The 22864-nt window shown below is 40.8% G+C and overlaps 1 protein-coding gene across 2 annotated transcripts in view; it reads right to left on the reverse strand.

Annotated features, from left to right (window-relative positions):
- Window positions 1-22456, reverse strand: part of RIN1 (Ras and Rab interactor 1) — a 34179-nt gene extending 11723 nt beyond the window's left edge. For both annotated transcript variants that reach the window (XM_066582258.1, XM_066582257.1), the window contains exons 1-7: window positions 22365-22456; window positions 22007-22083; window positions 15792-15969; window positions 10340-10454; window positions 3423-3495; window positions 2400-2491; window positions 1294-2307 (exon numbers count right to left, since the gene is read on the reverse strand). In XM_066582258.1, coding sequence (XP_066438355.1) covers window positions 1294-2307; window positions 2400-2491; window positions 3423-3495; window positions 10340-10454; window positions 15792-15969; window positions 22007-22038 — 1504 coding nt within the window. In that variant the 5' untranslated portion in view covers window positions 22039-22083; window positions 22365-22456. The remainder of the gene's footprint in view (window positions 1-1293; window positions 2308-2399; window positions 2492-3422; window positions 3496-10339; window positions 10455-15791; window positions 15970-22006; window positions 22084-22364) is intronic.
- Between the last annotated feature and the right edge of the window lie 408 nt (window positions 22457-22864).

A 22864-nucleotide genomic window follows, 5' to 3' on the forward strand; every position in this document is an offset into this window, starting at 1 on the left:
TGCATGGTGCTGTTCCTCTGATATTCCTCCTAGCAACTTATAAAACAATTTACAACTGGGTGTTACCATATGGGGTGTGTGCCTACACCATCTGACCCTCTCCAATCAATGCTGATAATGTCTGACTGTAGGGACACGCCCCATTGACAAGGAGCATCCACTTGTAGCATCCACTTGTCAGTTCATTCATAAATATATAGGAGGAATAACAAGAATAGCACAACTTAGAGTTATGAGACAAGATGCTCCAAAATTGAATCTTCATGAGTACAGTATTTATTAAACTGAGATGTCAGGAGTAACAGTTCACAGTTAATTCATTAATAGTATCATAAATATAACAGGTTTAAACCAAATTACTACCATTATATTATTGTGTAACTTTAGTCACCCAAGACTCATCATATCTAATATCAGTTGTAATTGAGCAACACTGTACAACTTTTACAAGGTGACTATAAAAGAAATAGACATTTTCAATGTCATATAGACCCAAAACCATTAAATAGGTAGATATGCAATACGTGTAATAGTATAGAGTTGGGCTGAAAGTTTTTGCGACTACAGCTTTCCATGACATCAGCATCATTGTGCCTGTGGAGAAAGAAATTTCAGAACACTGGTTGGTTATGCTAAGCAAAAAGCTGTAGCAGAGGAACAATTCGATTGTGTTCATGAATAGGCTCACACATGGAACACTAAAAACATATACTTAAGGCCTTTTTACATTCAACGATTATCGTTCAAAATTCGTTCAAACGGCCGAAACTGGGTGATAATCATTACATGTAAACGCGGGCATCGTGTACTTTTCGTTTGATAGATTTTAAGTTAACCTTAAAATCATCGTTCATTCAGCCACTGAGAGATAAAGCAAACACATTTATCTCTTAATGCTGTTCTTTCCTCGGTGTGTTTACACTAGCCGGGAGAGAACAATGTATGTTTGCACAGCTGGGCGTGTGTTTAAACACAGGCTGGGCTCTGCAAACAGCTCCTGGAGGCCCTTTTACATGCAAATGGCCTATAACACTTTATGCAAATAGATCGCTAAATCTTTCAATATTTCGGTCATTTGAAAGATTATTTTGCATGTAAAAGGGCTTTAAAAAAACATCTAAGTGTTTTGGCTATGTCTATAACGCTTTAGTTTCTAAAAAATGTTGAAAGTGTCTATTTCTTTTATAGTAACTAAGTATTTATGTTTTACCTATAAATATGTGTATGTGATGTGAAAAGAACCTAATAAATACTGTAGATCCACCTCCATAGCTGTCTTGCTATACCGCTCACCTTGTTCTTCAGATGTAAGTGCTTCCAGGTGCTTATCTGCACTTTGTCTCAGCATATGCTTCATTTTATCCATAAAAGCTCTGACTTCCTTTAATATGCTCAGGTAATTTTTTCCTTCCTCCTCTATTTTATCCTTATTTGTATTGATATCCGCTTTTTGTATAAAGGTTTGCAGCTCCTTCCCAAATTCAGTTGTAACATCTTTGCCCATTTCTTCAATGAAAATAATCATCTTGCGTTCTGGCGATAAAAGGGACAGGAAGGCTCCACTGACTGCCCGAAATGAGGAACGACCACTTTTCTTTTGTTTTCTTCTTGCAAGTTGAGGAGAAAACTTTCCTCCATCCTCTGATGTCCCACCTTCTGCACTGCTTATGGAACCACTATCTTGCTCTTCCAAAGAATGCCCACCATTTAAATAATTCTCTTTCCTATCTTCGGTTTCTTGTGTTCTCACAGCTGAGACAGGAACATTGTAGTCAGCCACATCTTTGGAACGCATTGGTGACAATTTAAGTCCAAAATCACGACTGCCTTTGCTCAGGCTCTTTCTCAGACGGTGTCTAAGAGAAGAGCGAGGTTTTCTATATTCTTGGACTTCTGGTATCTCCTGTGCTTGCACATCCTTGTTGACCTCTGATTCTTCAACTGGTGCGTCTTCCTCTTCCTCTTCTACACATTCTTCACAAGGTACAGGAGGAGGTGATTTTAGAGGTGGAGAGAGGGAACCAGAATTTTCAGTGGATACCCTGACCTTAATGCTTTTCTGGAAGTGAGAACGCTTCAATGCTCCAGAGTCTTTGGATTTGAAGAGAGGGTTTGAAAAGAAGAGTGCCCCCTCTTTTCCTTCTAAGGAAACTTCTTTTGGGCTTCGAGTTTTCAGTGATGGGATAAGAGTCGGACAAATTGTATCTGGTAGGTCTGGATGTAGCGGAGTCAGAGACAGTGTAACAGAGGGATTAGCAGTTGTGGCTGAGGAGGCATTTCGAGCATTGACAGAGGAATTCCAAAACTCTGAGCCACAGAAAAAAAGAAGGAAAATGCATAAATATTAATATGATAAAATATACTTAAACTATTCCGTCTATGCTCCTAGAATTATTTACCATGTCCTAAATGAGAAATGGCCTCAAGCTCCTTCCGTGAAGTTACTTTCTCTATAGCTGCGGGAAGTCTAAGTATGTAAGGTAGAACACCCCTGAAAAAAAATGTACGACCATTACATATCGTCAAACAGGTAAGAGAAAATAGTAAAAATGTATTCAACAAATTATCGGTGGTAGTATTTTTATTAGCTGTCTAAATTAGCCCTCCTGGTAATTTTTACTTCAGATTTAGGCTTCATTTGCGCACACTGTAACATTTTTGGGGATAGAAAAAAAATGCCGCAAACTTAATGTGTTTTTTTTACAAGCGTCTTTTGTGTTTTCCTTTTTTTTTTTCATGCGTTTTTTTTTATATTTAGTTTGGTTCTGCTATAGAGAAATCTATAAAAAAATACCATACCTGCAGCATGTGCTGACAAAAACTGCAAAGAACAGTAAACCACCACAAAAAAAAGCATTCTTTTCAGTGCATTACATAGTTCTCTATTAACCTACAGTGGAAAAGATGCTTTAGGGACAGCGCCCTGTGTATGCGGAAAAAGTGAATATATATATATATATATTAGATTTTATCTACACATAGTTCAGTTCATGTCAAGGATTAGTGATAGCCAAATCCACAGCAAAGGAAGGGGAAAGAGCACAGGACAGATCAGTGTACACCGGATGGCATGAAAATAGACAACAAATAGGCTGCTGCCGCCGGCCCCATTGGAAATGATAGGGCAAGATCGCAAAAAGAAAGGACATGCCACGATTTTGTTTCAACGCTGCATTGCAAGCGTTAAAACATCGCAAATGTGCGTGGAGCCATTTGAAGCCACTGGCTTCAAATTTTTGCGATTTCTCGCAGTGCTGGGAAATCGTGCAATTTCATTGCCAGTGTGAAGGCGCCCTGAAGCTGATGATCTGGCATGCGAACAATTGTACAAACGTTTGTTCCTGATCATAAAAGGGCCTAAAGGCATGCTATATATGAACAAATAATGATGAGGAAAAAAGACCGGGAATAAACAAAATCACCTTTCAGTGCTGTAATATGACACAAGCTTTATAAGATCGGGAAAGGAGATTGGGGAGTTTTCCAGAGAGAGACCTGTATAGAGACAAAAAGCTATAATCATGAACTGTGAAAAACAAGAGTCCAGGGGTTGGACAGATCAAACCTACTACACTTCCCATATCAAAGGTGTTGTCCTGTTATATTTTGACGTAATGCCTTTCTAACGTGCCCCCCGAGATATAGTACTATATAATATACACTCCGTATCAATGACCTGTCATTGCTGAGTTACACCACCTAATTCTAATCCAATTCTCCTACATGCTGTTAATTCCTCTGATGCGCCCCTCACTTCAGAGTACTTGGTTTGCTGCCAGTACTTCAAACAGAGGGTCATCAATGACGTCATTAGAGAAGGTGAGCTGAATTTTCTGAAACTCTGTTTTGGGTGACAGACAGCAATGCGGCATCACATCAGCATGTAGGAGAATTGGATTACGATTAAGCGTGATGACAGGTCATTGGTACGGAGTGTATATTATACAGTACTATATCTTGGGGTGCACGTTAGAAGGGCATTACATCAAAATGTAACCAGACAACACCTTTAAGTAGCATCAGTATTTAATGGAATTTCATCCCCATAAACAAATGTACATTTTTCTGTCCACAAGGTGGCAGCATAGTGTCATCATGTTCCTACAATGTATAGTTATGCTTCTAGTTTAGCTTACAGGATGAATGTCTTCTCTGATTCATTAGAGTTTTCCCAATTCTCTTATGAAGATAGAAAACGAGCATTTAGAATACATTTTGGTTCTACAATGTTCCTACCTATTTCGTTGTACATACAGACATGGCTGCTGCGGCCGGTGACCGGAGCAAGCACATGCCAATACAGCACTGGGCGGCAGCGCCGCAGTATGAGCTCTTTCACTTATGTTATTGCATTTACACTTGTCAGAAAACAATCCGATTTTTTGGTCCAACATTCGTTTGAGTGGTCGGAGGTCCATGTTATTATTATTCATGGCCGTGGTGGTCGGGACTATGGAAACAGCTGAGTGGGCTGCATTATGCTATTTCCACAACTCCTGATGAATTGAGCGGGAGTTACAGGAATAAGTTAGCACAGCGAGCTACGCTGTTCCCACCGTTTCCAGGTAACGAAACAATGTAGCTTGCTGTGCTACACTATTTCCATAACTCCCATTCACTTCTAATTTGGTTATGGAAACTGTAAATCAGACGCTCAGCTGTTCCCATATTTCTGGCCACTGCAGTGACGTTATACAGAGGAGTATTCTCATCGTGGCCATGACTTGCTGAGGTGGGAATATCTCTTCAAAACATGATATTGATTCTTTCTTCAGTCACCACTAGAGGGAGCTCAGGAACATTCTGATAACTTGGAAGGTTTATTACATTATAACACTTAATATGAAATTAAATGTACATTAACAGTTTTTTTTAATTTAGCCCTCCTATTCAGCAAAAATAACAAGGCTTTTCATTGACATGTTATCAAAAATATGAATTCCCATTGAACTGAGCAACAGAGCTTCTAAATATTTGTATCAAATCTGTTTATGGATCCCCATCCTTCACACCATGCTTGGTATACGGAGGGTCATCAATGACGTCTTCAGAGGAGAAGGGGCTGAATTTCTGAAGCTCTGTTCTGAGTGACAGACTGTGATGCAGGCACCAGCGTATCAGCCGAAGAAACAGCATGTAGGAAAATTGGATTATAATCGGTGGCATAACTCAGTAATGACAGGTTATTGATACAGAGCGTATATTATACAGTACTATATGTCAGGGTGCACATGAGAAAGGTATTGTGTCAAAATGTTCAGGATCTAGGCCTTGTTAGGCCCTGTTCACCTGCAACTGTCTGTACTCATATATATAGACAGAATAGTGCAGCATGTCCATTAAAAATGCGACCTGATGTAAGACCGGTGGACCCCATTAGCACCATTGGGGTCCATAGCGCCCCATTGTTCCTGTAAAGTGACACATTTATCCCAGGCTGACAATCCGTTTTCCTGTTCTGGTACCAGAACAGGAATACAGAACACCACAACACGGATATGAACAAAGCCTAAATAGTCCATAATAAAAAGATACACAAAATATGCTTGAGAGTGATAACAACCTAGCACCGCATTATCTTACTTTCAGCAGTTGAAAAGCTATTGTTATCTTATACCAATAAGGCCACTTCCACACGGGTGATGTAATATGGCATTGGTGGTCCATGAAATATTGCTGCATTTTCTTGAGGCGATAATGCGATTACGTAGTGCTACAAAGTTGCACAACTTTGTAGCACCACGTGCAAGGATTTTTGGGGGTAAGAGGCTTGAAATATAAGCCTTACCTTGAAAATAAGCCCTAGCTGCATAAAAATTTTTTAAAAAATCACCTAAGAAGCGCTGTTCGGCTCCGCCACATCCTTTTCCCAGTCTCCGGCACTTGTCTTCAGGCTTCATGTCCACAGGGAAATTTGGGCCAGCCATCCGTGCGGGAAAACCGCACAAAATGGAGCATGTTGCGGATGGTTTCCCGGGCGTGAGAAAAGGGAAAAATGACATCCACAGGTATTTAATTATCTGCAGGTTTCCGGTGATTGCCAATTGCGCAGATCACGCATGCTTGAGACCCACGTGGTTTTATTAATTCTATTTTGCCCATGGACATTGGGCCTCAGGCATCTATTCCTGGCTGGGAATTTGAAAATCCCCGCCTCCAGGAAGTGCCTTGGCACTCAGGCAATCAAAGCCAGCACTCGATGAACCAATCACAGCCATTCATTGAATGGCTGTGATTGGGTAATTAAGCTCTGTCTCTCATTGGCTGAGCGCCTTAGCACTCAGCCAATCTGAGGTAGCACTTCCTGGAGGCGGGGATTTTCCAATCCCTGACCAGAAGAGATGCCTGTAGACAACTGACGGTAACCAGGGAGAAGACACAGCGGAGCCGGACAGCGCTTCTTAGATTATGTATGTGTTTTTTTATGCAGCTAGGGTTTATTTAGGGATTTTACAGTAGGATTTCCTACTGTAAAAGTTGCATCGCACCGCAAGAAAACCACAATTTCGTGCAATGCGATGCAACACAAAGGAAGGCTCCATAGGGAAACATGAGCTACAAAACATCACAAATCACGGCTGTCTCGCAGTGTTGCAGGCTACAAGACATCGCTTGTGTGGAAAAACCTATAGGAAAATATGGGCTCCAAATACATGTGATTTGTTGCACTGTTGCATTGCGTCAAAAACCGCGCAAGAAAATCATCCGTGTGAAAGTCGCCTGAAGGTCAGTAACCTGTTTCGGACCAAGCACAGTAAATATACGGCGCCTGGTCTTGGGCTTAACCCCTTGAGTGGCACGCCCGGAAATTTTCCGGGACGAGCTCCACTGCTCATAGTGACATAGCCCGGAAGATTTCCGGGCTATGTATCACTATGGGAGCTGCAGAGCACAATGCCACAAGCTGTGACAGTGTGCTCTGCCTGCACAGACCCACACAGAGCAGTGCAAGGGCTTTGAAAAACCAGCAGAAGATATTGCCGATATGTCGGCAACCTCCTGCTTTGTTTACAGGTTGCCATAGAGACCATCGGACTAGCTCTTACAGCAGAGATCAGAGAAAACCTCCGATCTCTGCTGTGTTAACCCTTTACATGCTGCAGTCTATGTGACTGCAGCATGTAAAGGGCTGTCACTGCAGCATGTAAAGGGCTGTCACCATCGGACCCCTGGAATGTGATCAGGGGTCCTGATGAGTCCCTGTGGAAGTCCCCTAAAGGGACAAAAAAAAAATTTTTTTTAAAAAAGGTAAAAAATTATTTAAAAAAATTATAAAAACACTTGTCTCCCTTTACTTTGTAAAAAATCAAAAATACAATCACACATGTGGTATCCATGCGTCATAATGACCCATAGAAGGAAGTTAATACATTATTTAACCCCTTAATGACATGGCCCTTTTTCTTTTTTCCCCATTTCTTTTTTTCCTCCCCCCTGTTTAAAAAAAATCACAACTTGTCCCACAAAAAACAAGCCCTTATATGGCCATGTCAATGGAAAAATGAAAAAGTTATAGCTCTTGAGACGCAACTGCAAAATTAGTTGAAATTCAATGATTAGACCATTTAAAAAAACCTGCCCTGGTGGGCACGACAGGGTGGCAGGAAACCCGCCACTCAAGGGGTTAAAGCCCAGCTGTATGTAAAATTACGGCAGGGATTTAGGCCTCCTCCCTCTGAAATCAATCAGAGGCAGGATTGGTTGTCAGCTGTTAGTGACACCTGATAACCTGGAGGAGAAGAAAGGAGGGTTTTTTAACCCTTTCTGCCTTTTCCTTCCCCGAGTACACAGTCCTCAATGAGCACTGTGTTCTGAAAAGTGAAAGTGGAAATGTAACTTCCAGTACGGGAGCTGGGGGGTCACGTGACCACCGGGGTTCCCTGCTACAGCAGAGATGGAGGGTCATACCAGACCCTGGCCAGCTCTGCCAGTGACTAATGTCACTACAGGGGTTGTTTTCCCCTGTAACAAGGGCTCCTATGGATGCCCCAGCTACAGTGGGAAAGTGTCAAATTAAAAAAAAAACATGTGAATGTCTCCCAGAGGTCTTACATGACGACATGGGGACATAGATAGTAAAAAAACATAATTACATAAGTAAAACAAAATTACAGAATAAAACAACAATACATCCATAAGAAAGAAAATAACCCAAAACCAATGCCAACCAAAACAGTCGCTATAAGCGCCCTGTAATCCGGAACCATACATATATATCAAAATGTCAGAAGCAAAATGAGGAACCCATTCCTCTACTTTATTTTAGGGTAAATATACTAATTAAAAAAATAACTAGAAATGTTAAAAAGTCCTTAAGGGATTAAAAAGCTACTGAAAAGGCAAATAAACTTTGGCAAAAAAGTTTTCTTAATTATTCTATTACATGGATAATCTTCCTATGCTGACTGCCCGACAATGAGCATATGAGCATATCATTCATAATACCCAGAGAGGTTATCAATATAAGGATTATTAAATTTACAAAAAAGACGTCTGAGGGCGACCTAATAACTACATATAAATACATCAGGGGACAATAGAGAGATCTTCCCCATGATCTGTTTACACCCAGGACTGTGGCAGTAACAAGGGGGTATCCTCTATGTCTAGAGGAAAGAAGGTTTTTTTACACTGACATAGAAGGGAGTTCTTTACTGTAAGAGCAGTGAGACTATGGAACTCTCTGTCTGAGGATGTGGTGATGGCAAATTTGATAAAAGAGTTCAAGAGGAGGTCTGTACGCCTTTCTTGAGTGTTACAATATAATGTGTTATAGTCAATAATTACTTCAAAAGGGGCGGTGACCCAGGGTTTATTCTGATTACCAGAATTGGAGTCGGGAAGGAATTCTTTTTCTTAAATAAGGAAAATTGTCATCTACCTCAATGTTGTTTTTTTTTGCCTTCCTCTGGATCAACATTGGGGGTTAATAGGCTGAAATAGATGGACATATGTCCTTTTTCAGCCTAACATACTATGTTACTATGTACCATGCACATCAAAAACATTGTAGAGTGTACATTGGAACATGCTACAAGCACATGTTGGAATGCAGCTTTAATATCCTGTGGAGCCACTTTCCATTGAAATGAATGACATTTATGAAAACTATGAATGAAAAACTGGCCGCCCTAACAGTTCATTACCAGTAAGAGTGGGTTCCCAGCTGCTAACATTTCTGTACTGTCTCAATGACATGTTATAAAAAATTTTTAATAGAAAAAAGCTTAAAAATTACTGATTCTCCATAAGGCCATTCAGCCTAATTTTCTTAAGCTTAATCTTTTAATGCCACAGGGCAGGGTGGTAGTTAACCCTGTGGATGGCACAGGCTCAACAGTGGGCCTCTGTCATCCCGCAGCAGGAGCCAGCTGTTACTTACAGCTGGCCTCCAGCTGCAACAGCAGGATAGATGAGAACACTGATCCCTACTGTTTACCCCTCACATTCGCAGCCCCTCTGTGACGTCAGCAGCCCTCCGCAATGTAATCACAGAGGGCCGATGGGTTGCCATGGCCACTGGATGCCAGACATTGGCCTCTGATTGCTATTGTGAGCGATAATGCATTAGAATGTAGAAGTACTGCAATGCATTATTATAGCGATCAGAACGTTTCTGGTTCAAGTCCCCTACTATGGACATAAATTGTGTAAAAATAAATAAAATAGTGTAAAAAAAATATGAAACTACTTTCCCCTCTTTGTTTAAAAAAAATAAAACATAAAAAAAAAAACAACATATGTGAAAAGACAGCCGTTTCAGGGGTTTTGCCCTTTGTCAGTGTGCAGTAGGTTTCTGGCTTGGCTAGTGTATAGGAAGGGTATCATTTCTGAGGGGCAATCACCCCAAAACAGCTGTCTGTGTATGGCTTCTGGCTTTGGCTTACAATTCCCAGTCATTGTTACAAGACTTGTTTAAAAACTCTAACACTGACTTGCAGAAATGCTGCCTTCCAATAGGTGGTGCTGCAGAGGTATTGTTCCATCTTCCTTTTGCATATTTCCCAGAGGAGCATGGATGGACTTATAAGTCTCCTCACATACCTTTTTGGTGCTCCCTTTAAGGAGAAATGATACCCTTCCAGCCCCTTGTCTGTAGGCCTTTCACTAGCCAAGCCAGAAACCAACTGTATGCTGATGAGAGGCAATCCCCCGAAACAGCTGTCTGTGTATGGTTGCTTTGGCTTACAAATGATTGTTATGAGGTTTGTTTAAAAAGTCTGATATTGACTTGCAGGAATGCTGCCTTCCAATAGGTGGCGCTGCAGGGGTATTGTGCCATCTTTCCATTTGGCCTGCTATAAGACATGCATCATCAGATATCTGCCTGTTAACTTACCTGAAGGCCCTTCATGTATATACGACTGATGAATGAAACTTGGTCCACAGTCATCTGATAATCGCACACACAGAACCATCTGCTGCTGAGTGTTTGATTTTCTCACAAGAAAGGTCTGTAAAATAACATTTTCACATTTATATCTAAGCAGCCAGTACACATACTGCAAACAAGGAGACGCTTATAATCAGAAATTATTCTCAAGCCTGAATGTACGAATATGATGAAATGATGTTTAGTTAAATGTCATACCATAGAGGCAGCTCCTGTGACTACGATGGGGCCCATGGTGGTGGGATAATTTATTGTTATTCATATAGCGCTGATATATTCTGCAGCACTGTTTCCATCTATTCCTTTCCCCATCTATCACTACAGTTACAATTTCATAAGAGCCATTTTCTTTATTACAATGCCTTGATTCTTCATATCTGTATTGCGGATGTGCCGGCCAGCACGCCGGCGCACATTCGCAGTACAGATAATGCTGCACTATCGCTAGACAATGATGTGGATTTTGCGGCCCGTCCGTAGTGTCAACTGTGGGGGTGAGTGTTGTCTTATGCTACCCATAGAAGTCTATGGAGAGAATAGGGGGAGTAGGAAGCTGCTGCACAGGAAGAGGGAAGTAAAGAGACCCTACACAGATGTAGCTGCAGCTTAAAGTAAGTGATTTAGCCAGTAATAGTTATCACGCTGGCTACTATACTGACACACATTGTCTCAAAGTGTGGTAACCATTTAGGTGACTACAGGAAAAAAATCACTTATTTCTGGTAATACATGTTCTGGAAAGACAATATTTTTTCCATATAATTTTAGACTAGTGGTGGTTATCCACCAATGACACCACAGATCTAACAAGTACCCTATGGCTCATGCACACGGGCATGGAGCCTGTACAAGTACTTTAGTAATGAACAGTAAAGCCTTCATGCAGTGATGTACTGGCTCCAACGCACCCCTTGTGTACAAAGATATTCAACCTTACGGTGCATTTAGACAGAACGATTCCAAAAATCGTTCAAACAAACAAAAGTGAACAATAAGTATTCAGTTTAAATGCGAGCCAACGGCTGAATAACCAACCAGAATTGTGCACTTCTCATTTATCGCTCACTTTCAGCTGGGATACAAATCATCGTCGGCTCGTTGCGTTTAAATACTGATTGTCCGGTGTTTCACAGGAACATGAAAGAATGAAGTGCATGAGAAGTTCATGATTCCCAACAATGATTTGCCTGTGTAAACAGGATGTTTGAGTATAATGATGTCATCGGCTTTTCGCTCTGCCAAACAAGAATCGCGAGGTTCTTGTATGGTATAAAAGAATGATGAGAAGCCGTACTACAGGTTTTTTCTGTTGGATTTGAAGGCATGCCGATCTACAGTAGAGGGCTCCTGCACATACGGGGCAACCCTATTATGACTCCATACAAGATTGAGTGGTAATACCTTCCATGTGCATGAGTGCTTAGGCGTTATAAAAGACTTGGCATCTGGAACTCTTGTCAGAAATGGTTGGGGTTGTGGTGGTATCTAGTGGTATCTGAACAGGGCCTGATTTTTCCCTTGTTATGGGGCCCTGGCACACTGTGCTACTTAAATCAGTCCCAATCATCCAATGTTCTGCCCAAAAGTCAGAATCTGTTCATTGTGAAATGTATCTATATATATAAAGCTGAAAGCCCTCACTGACTCACTCACTGACTCGCCAAAAGTTCTCCAACTTCCCGATATCGTAGAAACATGAATTTTGGCACGAGCATAGATTATCTCCAAAATAGGAAAAGTAATTGGGTCCCAACTCGATTATTCAATTCTAGCGCAAAAGAATTGGCGTTGAAATTTAACGTACATAATCTAAATCACTCACTTCCCAATGGCATAGAAACGGGAAATTTGGCACGAGCATTGAATATGTCATAAATAGGAAAAGTTAATAGGTCCCAATTCAATTGTTCAATTCTATGCGCAAAGGAATTGGCGTCAAAATTTTACGTACATAATCTAAATCTCTCACTTCCCAGTGAAACGTGAAATTTGGCAGGAGCATTGATTATGTCAAAAAAAGGAAAAGCTAATGGGTCCCAACTCGATTATTCAATTCTATGCGCAAAAGAATTAGCGTCCAAATTTTACGTGCGGAATGTAATTTTCTCACTTTCCGGTGTCATAGAAACGTGAAATTTGGCACGAGCATTGATTATGTCATAAATAGGAAAAACTAATGGGTCCCAACTCGATTATTCAATTCTATGCGTAAAAGAATTAGCGTCCACATTTTACGTACGGAATGTAATTTTCTCACTTTCCGGTGTCATAGAAACGGGAAATTTGGCACGAGCATTGATTATGTCATAAATAGGAAAAGTTAATAGGTCCCAATTCCATTATTCAATTCTAGCGCAAAAGAATTCGCGTCGAAATTTTACGTGCGGAATGTAATTTTTTCACTTTCCGGTGTCATAGAAACGGGAAATTTGGCATGAGCATTGATTATGTCATAAATAGGAAAAGCGAATGGGTCCCAACTCGATTATTCAATTCTAGCGCAAAAGAATTGGCGTCGAAATTTTACGTGCGGAATGTAATTTTTTCACTTTCCGGTGCCATAGAAACGTGAAATTTGGCACGAGCATTGATTATGTCATATATAGAAAAAGCTAATGGGTCCCAACTCCATTATTCAATTCTAGCGCAAAAGAATTGGCGTCGAAATTTTACGTACGGAATGTAATTTTTTCACTTTCCGGTGTCATAGAAACGGGAAATTTGGCACGGGCATTGATTATGTCATAAATAGGGAAATCTAATGGGTCCCAACTCAATTATTCAATTCTATGCGCAAAAGAATTAGCGTCCAAATTTTACGTACGGAATGTAATTTCTTCCCTTTCCGGTTTCATAAAAACAGGAAATTTGGCACGAGCATTGAGTATGTCATAAATAGGAAAAGCTAATGGGTCCCAACTCCATTATTCAATTCTATGCGCAAAAGAATTAGCATCCAAATTTTATGTACGGAATGTAATTTTTTCACTTTCCGGTGTCATAGAAACGTGAAATTTGGCACAAGCATTGATTATGTCATAAATAGGAAACGCTAATGGGTCCCAACTCGATTATTCGATTCTAGCGCAAAAGAATTGGCGTCAAAATTTTACGTGCGGAATGTAATTTTTTCACTTTCCTGTGTCATAGAAACGGGAAATTTGGCACGAGCATTGATTATGTCATAAATAGGAAAAGCTAATGGGTCCCAACTCAATTATTCAATTCTAAGCGCAAAAGAATTAGAGTCCAAATTTTACGTACGGAATCTAATTCTCTCACTTCCTGATGTCATCTATATATATAAAATTGAATGTATGCGTGTCTGTCTGTCTGTGTGTTTGTCCTTTATGCGCTACTACACCATTCATCCGATCGCCATGAAACTTTGGGAAGTTGTTGAGTACACTCCTGGGAAGATTATAGGCATAGTAAAACTATCCTACGATAAATGGCGCGCGTGCAAGCGTCGTCGACAGTTGTGCCCCCCCCCCCCAAGTAGATTGTTTGATTTCCATCACTGCCACTAATTCTCTCACTTCGCGATGTCATAGAAACTTGAAATTTGGCATGAGCACTGATTATGTCATAAATAGGAAAAGTTAATAGGTCCCAACTCAATTATTCAATTCTAAGCGCCAAAGAATTAGCGTCCAAATTTTATGTACGTAATCTAATTCTCTCACTTCCCAATGTCATAGAAACTTGAAATTTGGCACGAGCCATGATTATGTCATAAATAGGAAAAGTTAATAGGTCCCAACCCGATTATTCAATTCTAAGCGCCAAAGAATTAGCGTCCAAATTTTACGTACGGAATCTAATTTACTCGCTTCCCAATGTCATAGAAACTTGAAATTTGGCACGAGCATTGATTATGTCATAAATAGGAAAAGCTAATCGGTCCCAACTCGATTATTCAATTCTATGCGCCAAAGAATTAGCGTCCAAATTTTACGTACGGAATGTAATTTTCTCACATAGAAACTTGAAATTTGGCACGGGCATTGAATATGTCATAAATAGAAAACGCTAATGGGTCCCAACTCGATTATTCAATTCCATGCGCCAAAGAATTAGCGTCCAAATTTTACGTACGGAATCTAATTTTCTCACATAGAAACTTGAAATTTGGCATGAGCATTGATTATGTCATAAATAGGAAAAGCTAATGGGTCCCAACTCGATTATTCAATTCTATGCGCAAAAGAATTAGCGTCCAAATTTTACGTACGGAATCTAATTTTCTTGCTTCCCAAGGTCATAGAAACTTGAAATTTGGCACGAGCATTGATTATGTCATAAATAGGAAACGCTAATGGGTCCCAACTCGATTATTCAATTCTATGCGCAAAAGAATTAGCGTCCAAATTTTACGTACGGAATGTAATTTTCTCACTTCCTGATATATATAAATGAATGTCTGTCTGTCCTTTATGCATTACTACACCATTCATCCAATCACCATGAAACTTTGGGAAGTTGTTGAGTACACTCCTGGGAAGATTACTGGCATAGTACAACTTATCCTACGATAGGTGGGGTGCGTGCAAGCGTCGTCGACAGTTATGCCCCCCAGACAAAGATCTTTGATTTCCATCTCAAGCACGAAAGCAAAAGGCATTACGAGCAACGGGATGCGTGTTCAACCAGAAAATGATGCACCCCCGAACGTTTCGCAAGACAATTGCTGGATATTGAGAATGCTGAGGTAAAATGAAAGCTGTGCTGTGATTGGTTGCTATTTCTTATACTGCTGAGGTAACATGAAAGCTGTGCTGTGATTGGTGGCTACTTCTTATACTACTGAGGTTGCATGAAAGCTGTGCTGCGATTCGTTGTTATATATTATACCACTGAGGTAACATGAAAGCTGCGCTGTGATTGGTTGCTATATATAATACCGCAGAGGTAACATGAAAGCTGCGCTGTGATTGGTTGCTATTTTTTATATTGCTGAGGCAGAATAAAAGTTGTGCTGTGATTGGTTGTTATTTCTCTTACTGCTGACGTAACATGAAAGCTGCGCTGTGATTGGTTGTTATATATTTTACCACTGAGGTAACATGAAAGCTGCGCTGTGATTGGTTGTTATCTAGATATATAAAAACGAATGAATGTATGTTTGTCTGTCTTCGCAGCAACGCGCGACGGGTAAGCTAGTTTTATATAAAGGAAACGTCGCATGGTTACCTCCCCGTGGTATTTCCTGGGTAACGCAGAGAACTATGCAAAATGGTGAACATATTTTTTTTCCTCAGTATCTCTAAAGTAACCACGACTTCATAAGCTTTTCCGTGTGAACACCAGATAAACACCAGTACCAAATTAACTCGGGCGAAGCCGGGTATATCAGCTAGTATTTTATAAAGAGCGAATGGAAGTGTGAGGTACTTACCCCGGGTGGCTCCCTCTGCAGTATGTGCAGTGCAGTGGCTGAGTTTACACTGAGATGAAGCCAGACACTCTGTGTGAGAAGAAGCCTCTCTGAGATACTGAGAGAAGTTGGGGACCCTCTGGGAGATGGGGAATGAGATATTTTGGGGTGTGGATAATCATACACAGGTTCATGAGTACTGCAAAGAGAGAGTTGGTTTTCAAGTCAATAACTGTGCTGACATGGTCCATGTTTTGCCGTACAGCTCAAAAACAGTTGTGGCAACATCTACATAGAATTGATGTCTACTGTCCATACTAGGCTGATCGCAGATGACCCTGATATAACTCTCCGAGGGACTGCAAGCTGTATATTTTATTAATATCCTGAAATTAATGAGTTTCGCACTACTGCTCCCAATTCTTACACATAGAAATGCAAACCCCTGGGACCTTACTAAAGTTACATGCATTGGTTTATAAAGCTAACTTTGTTGTACAAAATAATGCATTTAATTTTTAATTCAAATAATTGTTATTGGTTTTTACATTAAAATGTTCGTTACAACACAAAAAAAACAACCCATTCTATATTAATGGGAATCTGTCAGCAACGTCGAGTCCTATAAACTAAGCTAATGGGCTCAAAGTGGCCAACCTGCTGAGTAAGGGGCTGTACGTTTTAGTCCGGTTTCACATGGGGCAACAAAATCGTGCAATTTTCTCACAATGCGACAGCGCTACAAATCGCATGTATGTGAATTCCAATGGGTTCTTTCACATTAGCGATGTTTTGTAACATGTGACATTGCGAGAATACAACATTGGGGCAAGCTCTGTAGAGCCACGATTTGCGATGCTTTGTAGCCCATGTTTCCTTATGGAAACATGAAAACGTGGTCTTCGTGCGGTGTGATGCAACTTTTACAGTAGCAAGTCCTATTGTAAAAGCCGTAAAATGAGCCCTAGCTGCATTTGAGGAAAAAAAAGAAAGAATACATCACCTAAGAAGCGCAGTCAGCTCCGCCATGCATCTCCTCTGCAACTGGAGCAGACTTGCTTGTAATTTTCAGCCAGCGCTTTCTGATTTGGAGGTTCGAAATCCCCACCTCCAGGAAGCACTGGCTGTGATTGGTTCTCGTGCCCCGCGCTCAGCCAATCAGAGCCAGTGTTTGATGAACCAATCACAGCAATCACATTGAATGGCTGTGATTAGTTAATTGAGCGCTGCCACTGATTGGTTCTCAAACTCCGCAGCTCAGCCAATCAGAGGCAGCGCTTCCTGGAGGTGGGGATTTCGAACCTCCAAATCAGGAAGCGCTGGCTGAAAACTACAAGCAAGTCTGCTTATATTTCAACCCCCCCCCCCCTTCCTGAAAATCCCGGCAAAAGAGCACTACAAAGTCGTGCGACTATGTAGTGACACAAAATCGTGATATTGCTGTAATATCTCTGTTGCCCGTGTGAAAGAGGCCTAAAGCCTCCACATAACCGAGTATACAGATTAGTGAAGTGAGGTTACTATTAACCATATATGTCGAAGAGGTTACTACCTCTTACCAGTATTGTTGCAATTTTGGCACCTCCCCAACATATGCAACATATCTGCTCATTGCATCCCATAAGCCTATTTTTTTCTTTGTGTTAAGGACTCCTTCTCCTGGCGATCACGATATCGCTGCACCTTTCTTCATGCGATTTTTGAGCATCAGAGCTGCTTTTTTCCACAAAAACATCGCTGCCACTTGCGATTTTGTTGCACCTTTTTTGGTGCGATTTTACAGCAATTTTTTTTTGTGCAAGAGTCAGTAGGACTTTCTAATGTTAAAAACGCATTGCATCTCACGAAAATAGCAAATTCGTGCTTTGCGATGCGCTAAAAAGGAGACTCCATAGAGAAACATGGGAGATTTTAAAAAAAAGCACAGAAAGATAGGGCATGCTGCGATTTTTTTTCTTGCAATATCGCATAAGTGAAAACATACGCATGTCCTTAACGACAGAAAATGTCCAAAAACTTTTGGAAATATTGCAAAATGAGATTCTGGATGTTCTTAAGGACAGAAATGTCCAAGAAGGTTGGGAAATGCAGTTAAATTCTCAAAGCACGATCATTAACAATCCCTAAAAGAAGGAAGAATGGAAAGCATATAAAAGATACCAGGATGGATGAACACATAACTTGCACACATGTTAAAAACAAAGAAAAATATGTTTATGAAATGGAAAGAGGGGAAATATATAAAGAAGAATATAATGCGGTCTGCAGAAACTGTAGGGCAAGTGTCAGAAAAGCTAAAGCTTATAATGAATTGAGGCTTGCAACAGAGGCCAAAAGCAATAAAAAAGGATTTGGGGGGTTTGTCAAAAGCAAAAGAAAAGTCAAAGATGCTATTGGATGCTTACAAGATGTAAATGGTGAATTGGTTAAAAATGATGTTGAGAAGGCCAAACTTTTAAATTCCTATTTTGTATCTGTTATCTCTTAGAAAGTAGATATAACATCAACTGATCTTCCCTGTGCTATTGAGGGAATAAAAGAATGCAAGATATCTATAAGGAAAGAGATAGTGAAGGAACACTTAGCTAACTTAAAGGGGTTGTCCCGCGGCAGCAAGTGGGTCTATACACTTCTGTATGGCCATATTAATGCACTTTGTAATATACATTGTGCATTAATTATGAGCCATACAGAAGTTATCAAAAGTTTTATACTTACCTGCTCCGTTGCTGGCGTCCTCGTCTCCATGGTGCCGACTAATTTTTGGCCTCCGATGGCCAAATTAGCCGCGCTTGCGCAGTCCGGGTCTTCTGCTTTCTTCAATGGAGCCTCTCGTGCAGGATGCCGGCTCCGTGTAGCTCCGCCCCGTCACCTGCCGATTCCAGCCAATCAGGAGGCTGGAATCGGCAATGGACCGCACAGAAGAGCTGCGGTCCACGGAGGAAGAAGATCCCGGCGGCCATCTTCACCGGTAAGTATAGAAGTCACCGGAGCGCGGGGATTCAGGTAAGCGCTGTGCTGTTTTTTTTTTAAGTCCCTGCATCGGGGTTGTCTCGCGCCGAACGGGGGGGGGGGGTTGAAAAAAAAAAAAACCTGTTTCGGCGCGGGACAACCCCTTTAAATGAATTCAAGTCTCAAAGTCCAGATGAATTACATCCTAGGATACTAAAGAAAGCAGCAGAGGTAATTGCTGAACCACTCGCTATAATCTTTGGAAATTCCTGGAGAACTGGAGAAGTCCCAGAAGATTGAAAAACGTCAAATGTTGTTCCTATCTTTAAAAAAAAGGGAAGAACGTGGATCCAGGAAACTACAGGCCTGTGAGCCTGATTTTGATACTTGGATCTTTGAACAAAGTACTAAACAGCATGCATGCAAGTACTTGGATAAGAATACCGTAGAGTAATTAACCAGAGCCAGCATAGGTTTGTAACAAACAAGTCATGCCAGAGAAATCTAATTTCCTTCTATGACAGAATCACTGACTGGGCTGATCAGGGAAATGCAGTAGATATAGTATATCTTGACTTTAAAGCATTTGACAAACTATCTCATACTATACTTATTGAAAAAATTACCAAATATGGGATTGACAAGGCAACGTGTGGATTCACAACTGGCTGAGTGATCGTACTCAAAGAGTAGTTATAAGTGCGAGAATGTATCAGGTGGGGTACCACAAGGCTCTGTCCTAGGCCCATTGTTGTTTAACATTTTTATAAATGATCTAGAGGAGGGAATTGATGGGAAACTGATCAAATTTGCTGACGACACAAAGCTAGGAAGGACAGCCAATACTAAAGAAGAGAGAGAGTATTCAAAAAGATCTAGTAAAGCTTGAACAGTGGGAGGTGACTAACAGAATGGTATTTAACAAGGAGAAATGCAAAATGCTACATCTGGGCAAGACAAATGAAAAAAGCACATACAGAATGGAAAGAATTGGGCTAAGCAGCAGCACATGTGAAAAAGACTTGGGTATACTAATAGATCACAGACTGAACATGAGTCAACAAGGTTATGCAGCAGCCAAAAAAGGGCAAACACAATTCTGGGATGTATTAAGAGAAGCATAGAGTCTAGATCGCGTGAGGTAATTAACCCCCTCTACTCTTCCTTAGTCAGACCTCATCTGGAATACGGTGTCCAGTTCTGGGCACCCCACTATAAAAAAGACATAGACAAACTGGAGCAAGTTCAGAGAAGCATTACCAAGGTGGTGACTATAACAAGAAAAAACAAACGCTCACCCTCTTTCCTGCATACACTTGATCCCTGTAGCTCGGCTATGTATCCATCCTAGGCAGTTCGTGTAGTCCTTCATGATATCCAATAGGAATTTAGTAAAAAGAAAGTCCGCCTTCATAGGTATGGAAAAAATCTTTAGCCTTTATTAATAATCAATATCACAGCATAATAAAAACTTGGAGCGCGTTTCGGTCAGATTCCGACCTTGTTCAGCCTATGCTATACAAGAAAACACCGAATCTATTTATAATACACATACGATTAAAAACATTAGAAACATGTGAGATGAAACCGCTGACCGAAACGCATTACAAGTTTTTATTATGCTGTGATACTGATTATTAATAAAAGCTAAAAACTTTTTCCATACCTATGAAGGCGGACTTTCTTTTTACTAAAATACCAAGATGGTGAGCGGTCTGCAAATCATGTCCCATGAGGAACGATTAAAGGATCTGGGAATGTTTAGCTTGTAAAAAGAAGGCTGAGAGGAGACTTAATAGCGGTCTACAAATATCTGAAGGGCTGTCACAGTGCAGAGGGATCAGCCCTATTCTCATTTGTACAAGGAAAAACTAGAAGCAAAGGGATGAAACTGACAGGGAGGAGACACAGATTAGATATTAGAAAAAACTTTGACAGTGAGGGTGATCAACGAGTGGAACAGGTTACCACGGGAGGTGGCGAGTTCTCCTTCAATGGAAGTGTTCAAACATAGGCTGGACAAATATCTGTCTGGGATGATTTAGTGAATCCTGCACTGAGCAGGGGGATGGTTTCCTTCCCATTAGCGATGTTTTTACTCATGCAATGTTGCCAGAGCCAAAAATCGTGGCATGCTCTATCTTTTTGCGATGTGCAAATTTTTTTTTTATTTCCCATGGTTACCTATGGAGCCTCCTTCTTATTGTGTCACAGCGCACAAACTTGCATTGCGATGCGATTTTAACATTAGAAAGTTCTATTCACTTTTACAAAAAAAATCACAGCAAAATCACGCAACAAAAAAAGCGCTCAAAAATTACAAGCGGCAGTGATGGTTTTGCGAGAGAAAGCAGTGCTGACGCTCAAAAATCACTATCACTCATGTGGAACTAGCCTAAGAGATGCTGTATATAAGAGGCTAATTTCACACGGGCAAGCAAGGTACCAGGACGTGAAACTCGCCGATGTGAGGCGTTTTTGTAACAAAAATGCCTCCCATCACTACAGATAAGTAGCGATACTGCTGGTATAACCTAGGTATCTCCTGCATATAATTATATATGTACAGCTGGTATAAGTTATACATCTGCTGTATATACCCTGTCCCCCCCCCCCCCCCCCCTCCCAAAAAAAAGAAAAAATAATCCCTAGCTGCATAAAATTTAAAAAAGCTTGCATTGTGATCTGATTTAAACATTAGAAAGTTCTTGCATGATTTTCCTTGCCGGGTGAAAGCATCTTGAGACAGCGTGCTACACTGAGAGATAATTAGGAAGCATCTGTACAATACTCTACCATTGCCTAAGCTCTATGGCATCTACATCTCCTTACCATTTATTTTTCAAATTAGACAAGTGTTGTTTAACAAGAACTGGTACAGTAAGAATGGAGACAGCGACGGGCACACCTGTCGCAACAACATATTCAAATATTTTATACCATATCTTGTGGTTGTCTACAACTGATAATCCACTTCCATGAAAAGCATGGTTCTACTAGGCTCTTCAAACAGCAGAGAGGAACCAAAGAGACCATTTTCTTAGCACTGCTGGCTCTTAGTGCTAGCGATATCGCTCTAGGATTTTATTGGACATTACTGATCTAGCCTAGAAAGACTATTCTTTTTTTAAAAACTCAGAGAGAAAATTCTGCTTTAGTTACATTAATCAGCACCCTGCACTGTTTTATTGCAGCACTGAAATGAGTGGGGAGACTGTACTATAGAAGTGAGAATACATTAATAATTATACATTGATGGAAAATGACTCGGCTGAATACTATACCTTGTAGTACTGGGTTCGGATCTGCTGTCCATGCCAGTAAATCCAGCTTGCCCCCTCCTATGTAAACGATGCTTGTTCTGAATTTAGGAACAGGATTAGAGAGTCACGTTACAATGAAAGCAGAAAGATTAATATTTCCCAGCTGGACTTTGGTAAAACCAGCGGAATACTCTGCGGTGACTAACTCCTTGTACTGCTGGCTGTGACCAGTCATCACATGTAACTGCGTACGGTATGAAGACTGCTCGATTACCATCTTGCCTGTATATTTTCATGAAATAACCTCTCTCTTATGACTGTCTAGTTACCTTTCACCATTGATTACTGCACATGTTAAAAGTAATATGTCTTTACTTACCTTCTGCCTTCTCTCGGGACACAGAGTCTGGAATCTCTCTCACCCTCTTTTTCCCACCCCCTATGGGCGTTATCAGCATGACTAAACCTCAGGATGTTGCAAGGTGTATACGCAGTTCCTTCACTCAATCTTTCCATTTCTCCTCCCCTACTCACCTTTCATTGTATATCTCACGCTGCCTCTTCTCTCCACATGCCTGCTCTGCACAGACTTGTGAAATAAGTCAGGCTTCAGGGATTCCAGGTGGAAACTATTTGTAGTGACAACAGACTCCTTCACAGTGTGCCTTGCAACACTTACCGCTGTCTAGGTTAACTATCTAATTACTTGTCAGACTAATATATCATAGGTTGGTCACATATTCTCTGTGACACAGAGTTAAGGGGTCAAAACATTTTAGCCCATTGTATACAGCATTGAGTGAACTGAAACAGCCGGACCTTGTTACGGGTCGAATGTTGATAAAAGTTGGTTGGGGGAGAACCCAAACTCAGTTGGTT

Source organism: Eleutherodactylus coqui, chromosome 11 (assembly GCF_035609145.1).
Source record: "Eleutherodactylus coqui strain aEleCoq1 chromosome 11, aEleCoq1.hap1, whole genome shotgun sequence".
Lineage (NCBI taxonomy): Eukaryota > Metazoa > Chordata > Amphibia > Anura > Eleutherodactylidae > Eleutherodactylus > Eleutherodactylus coqui.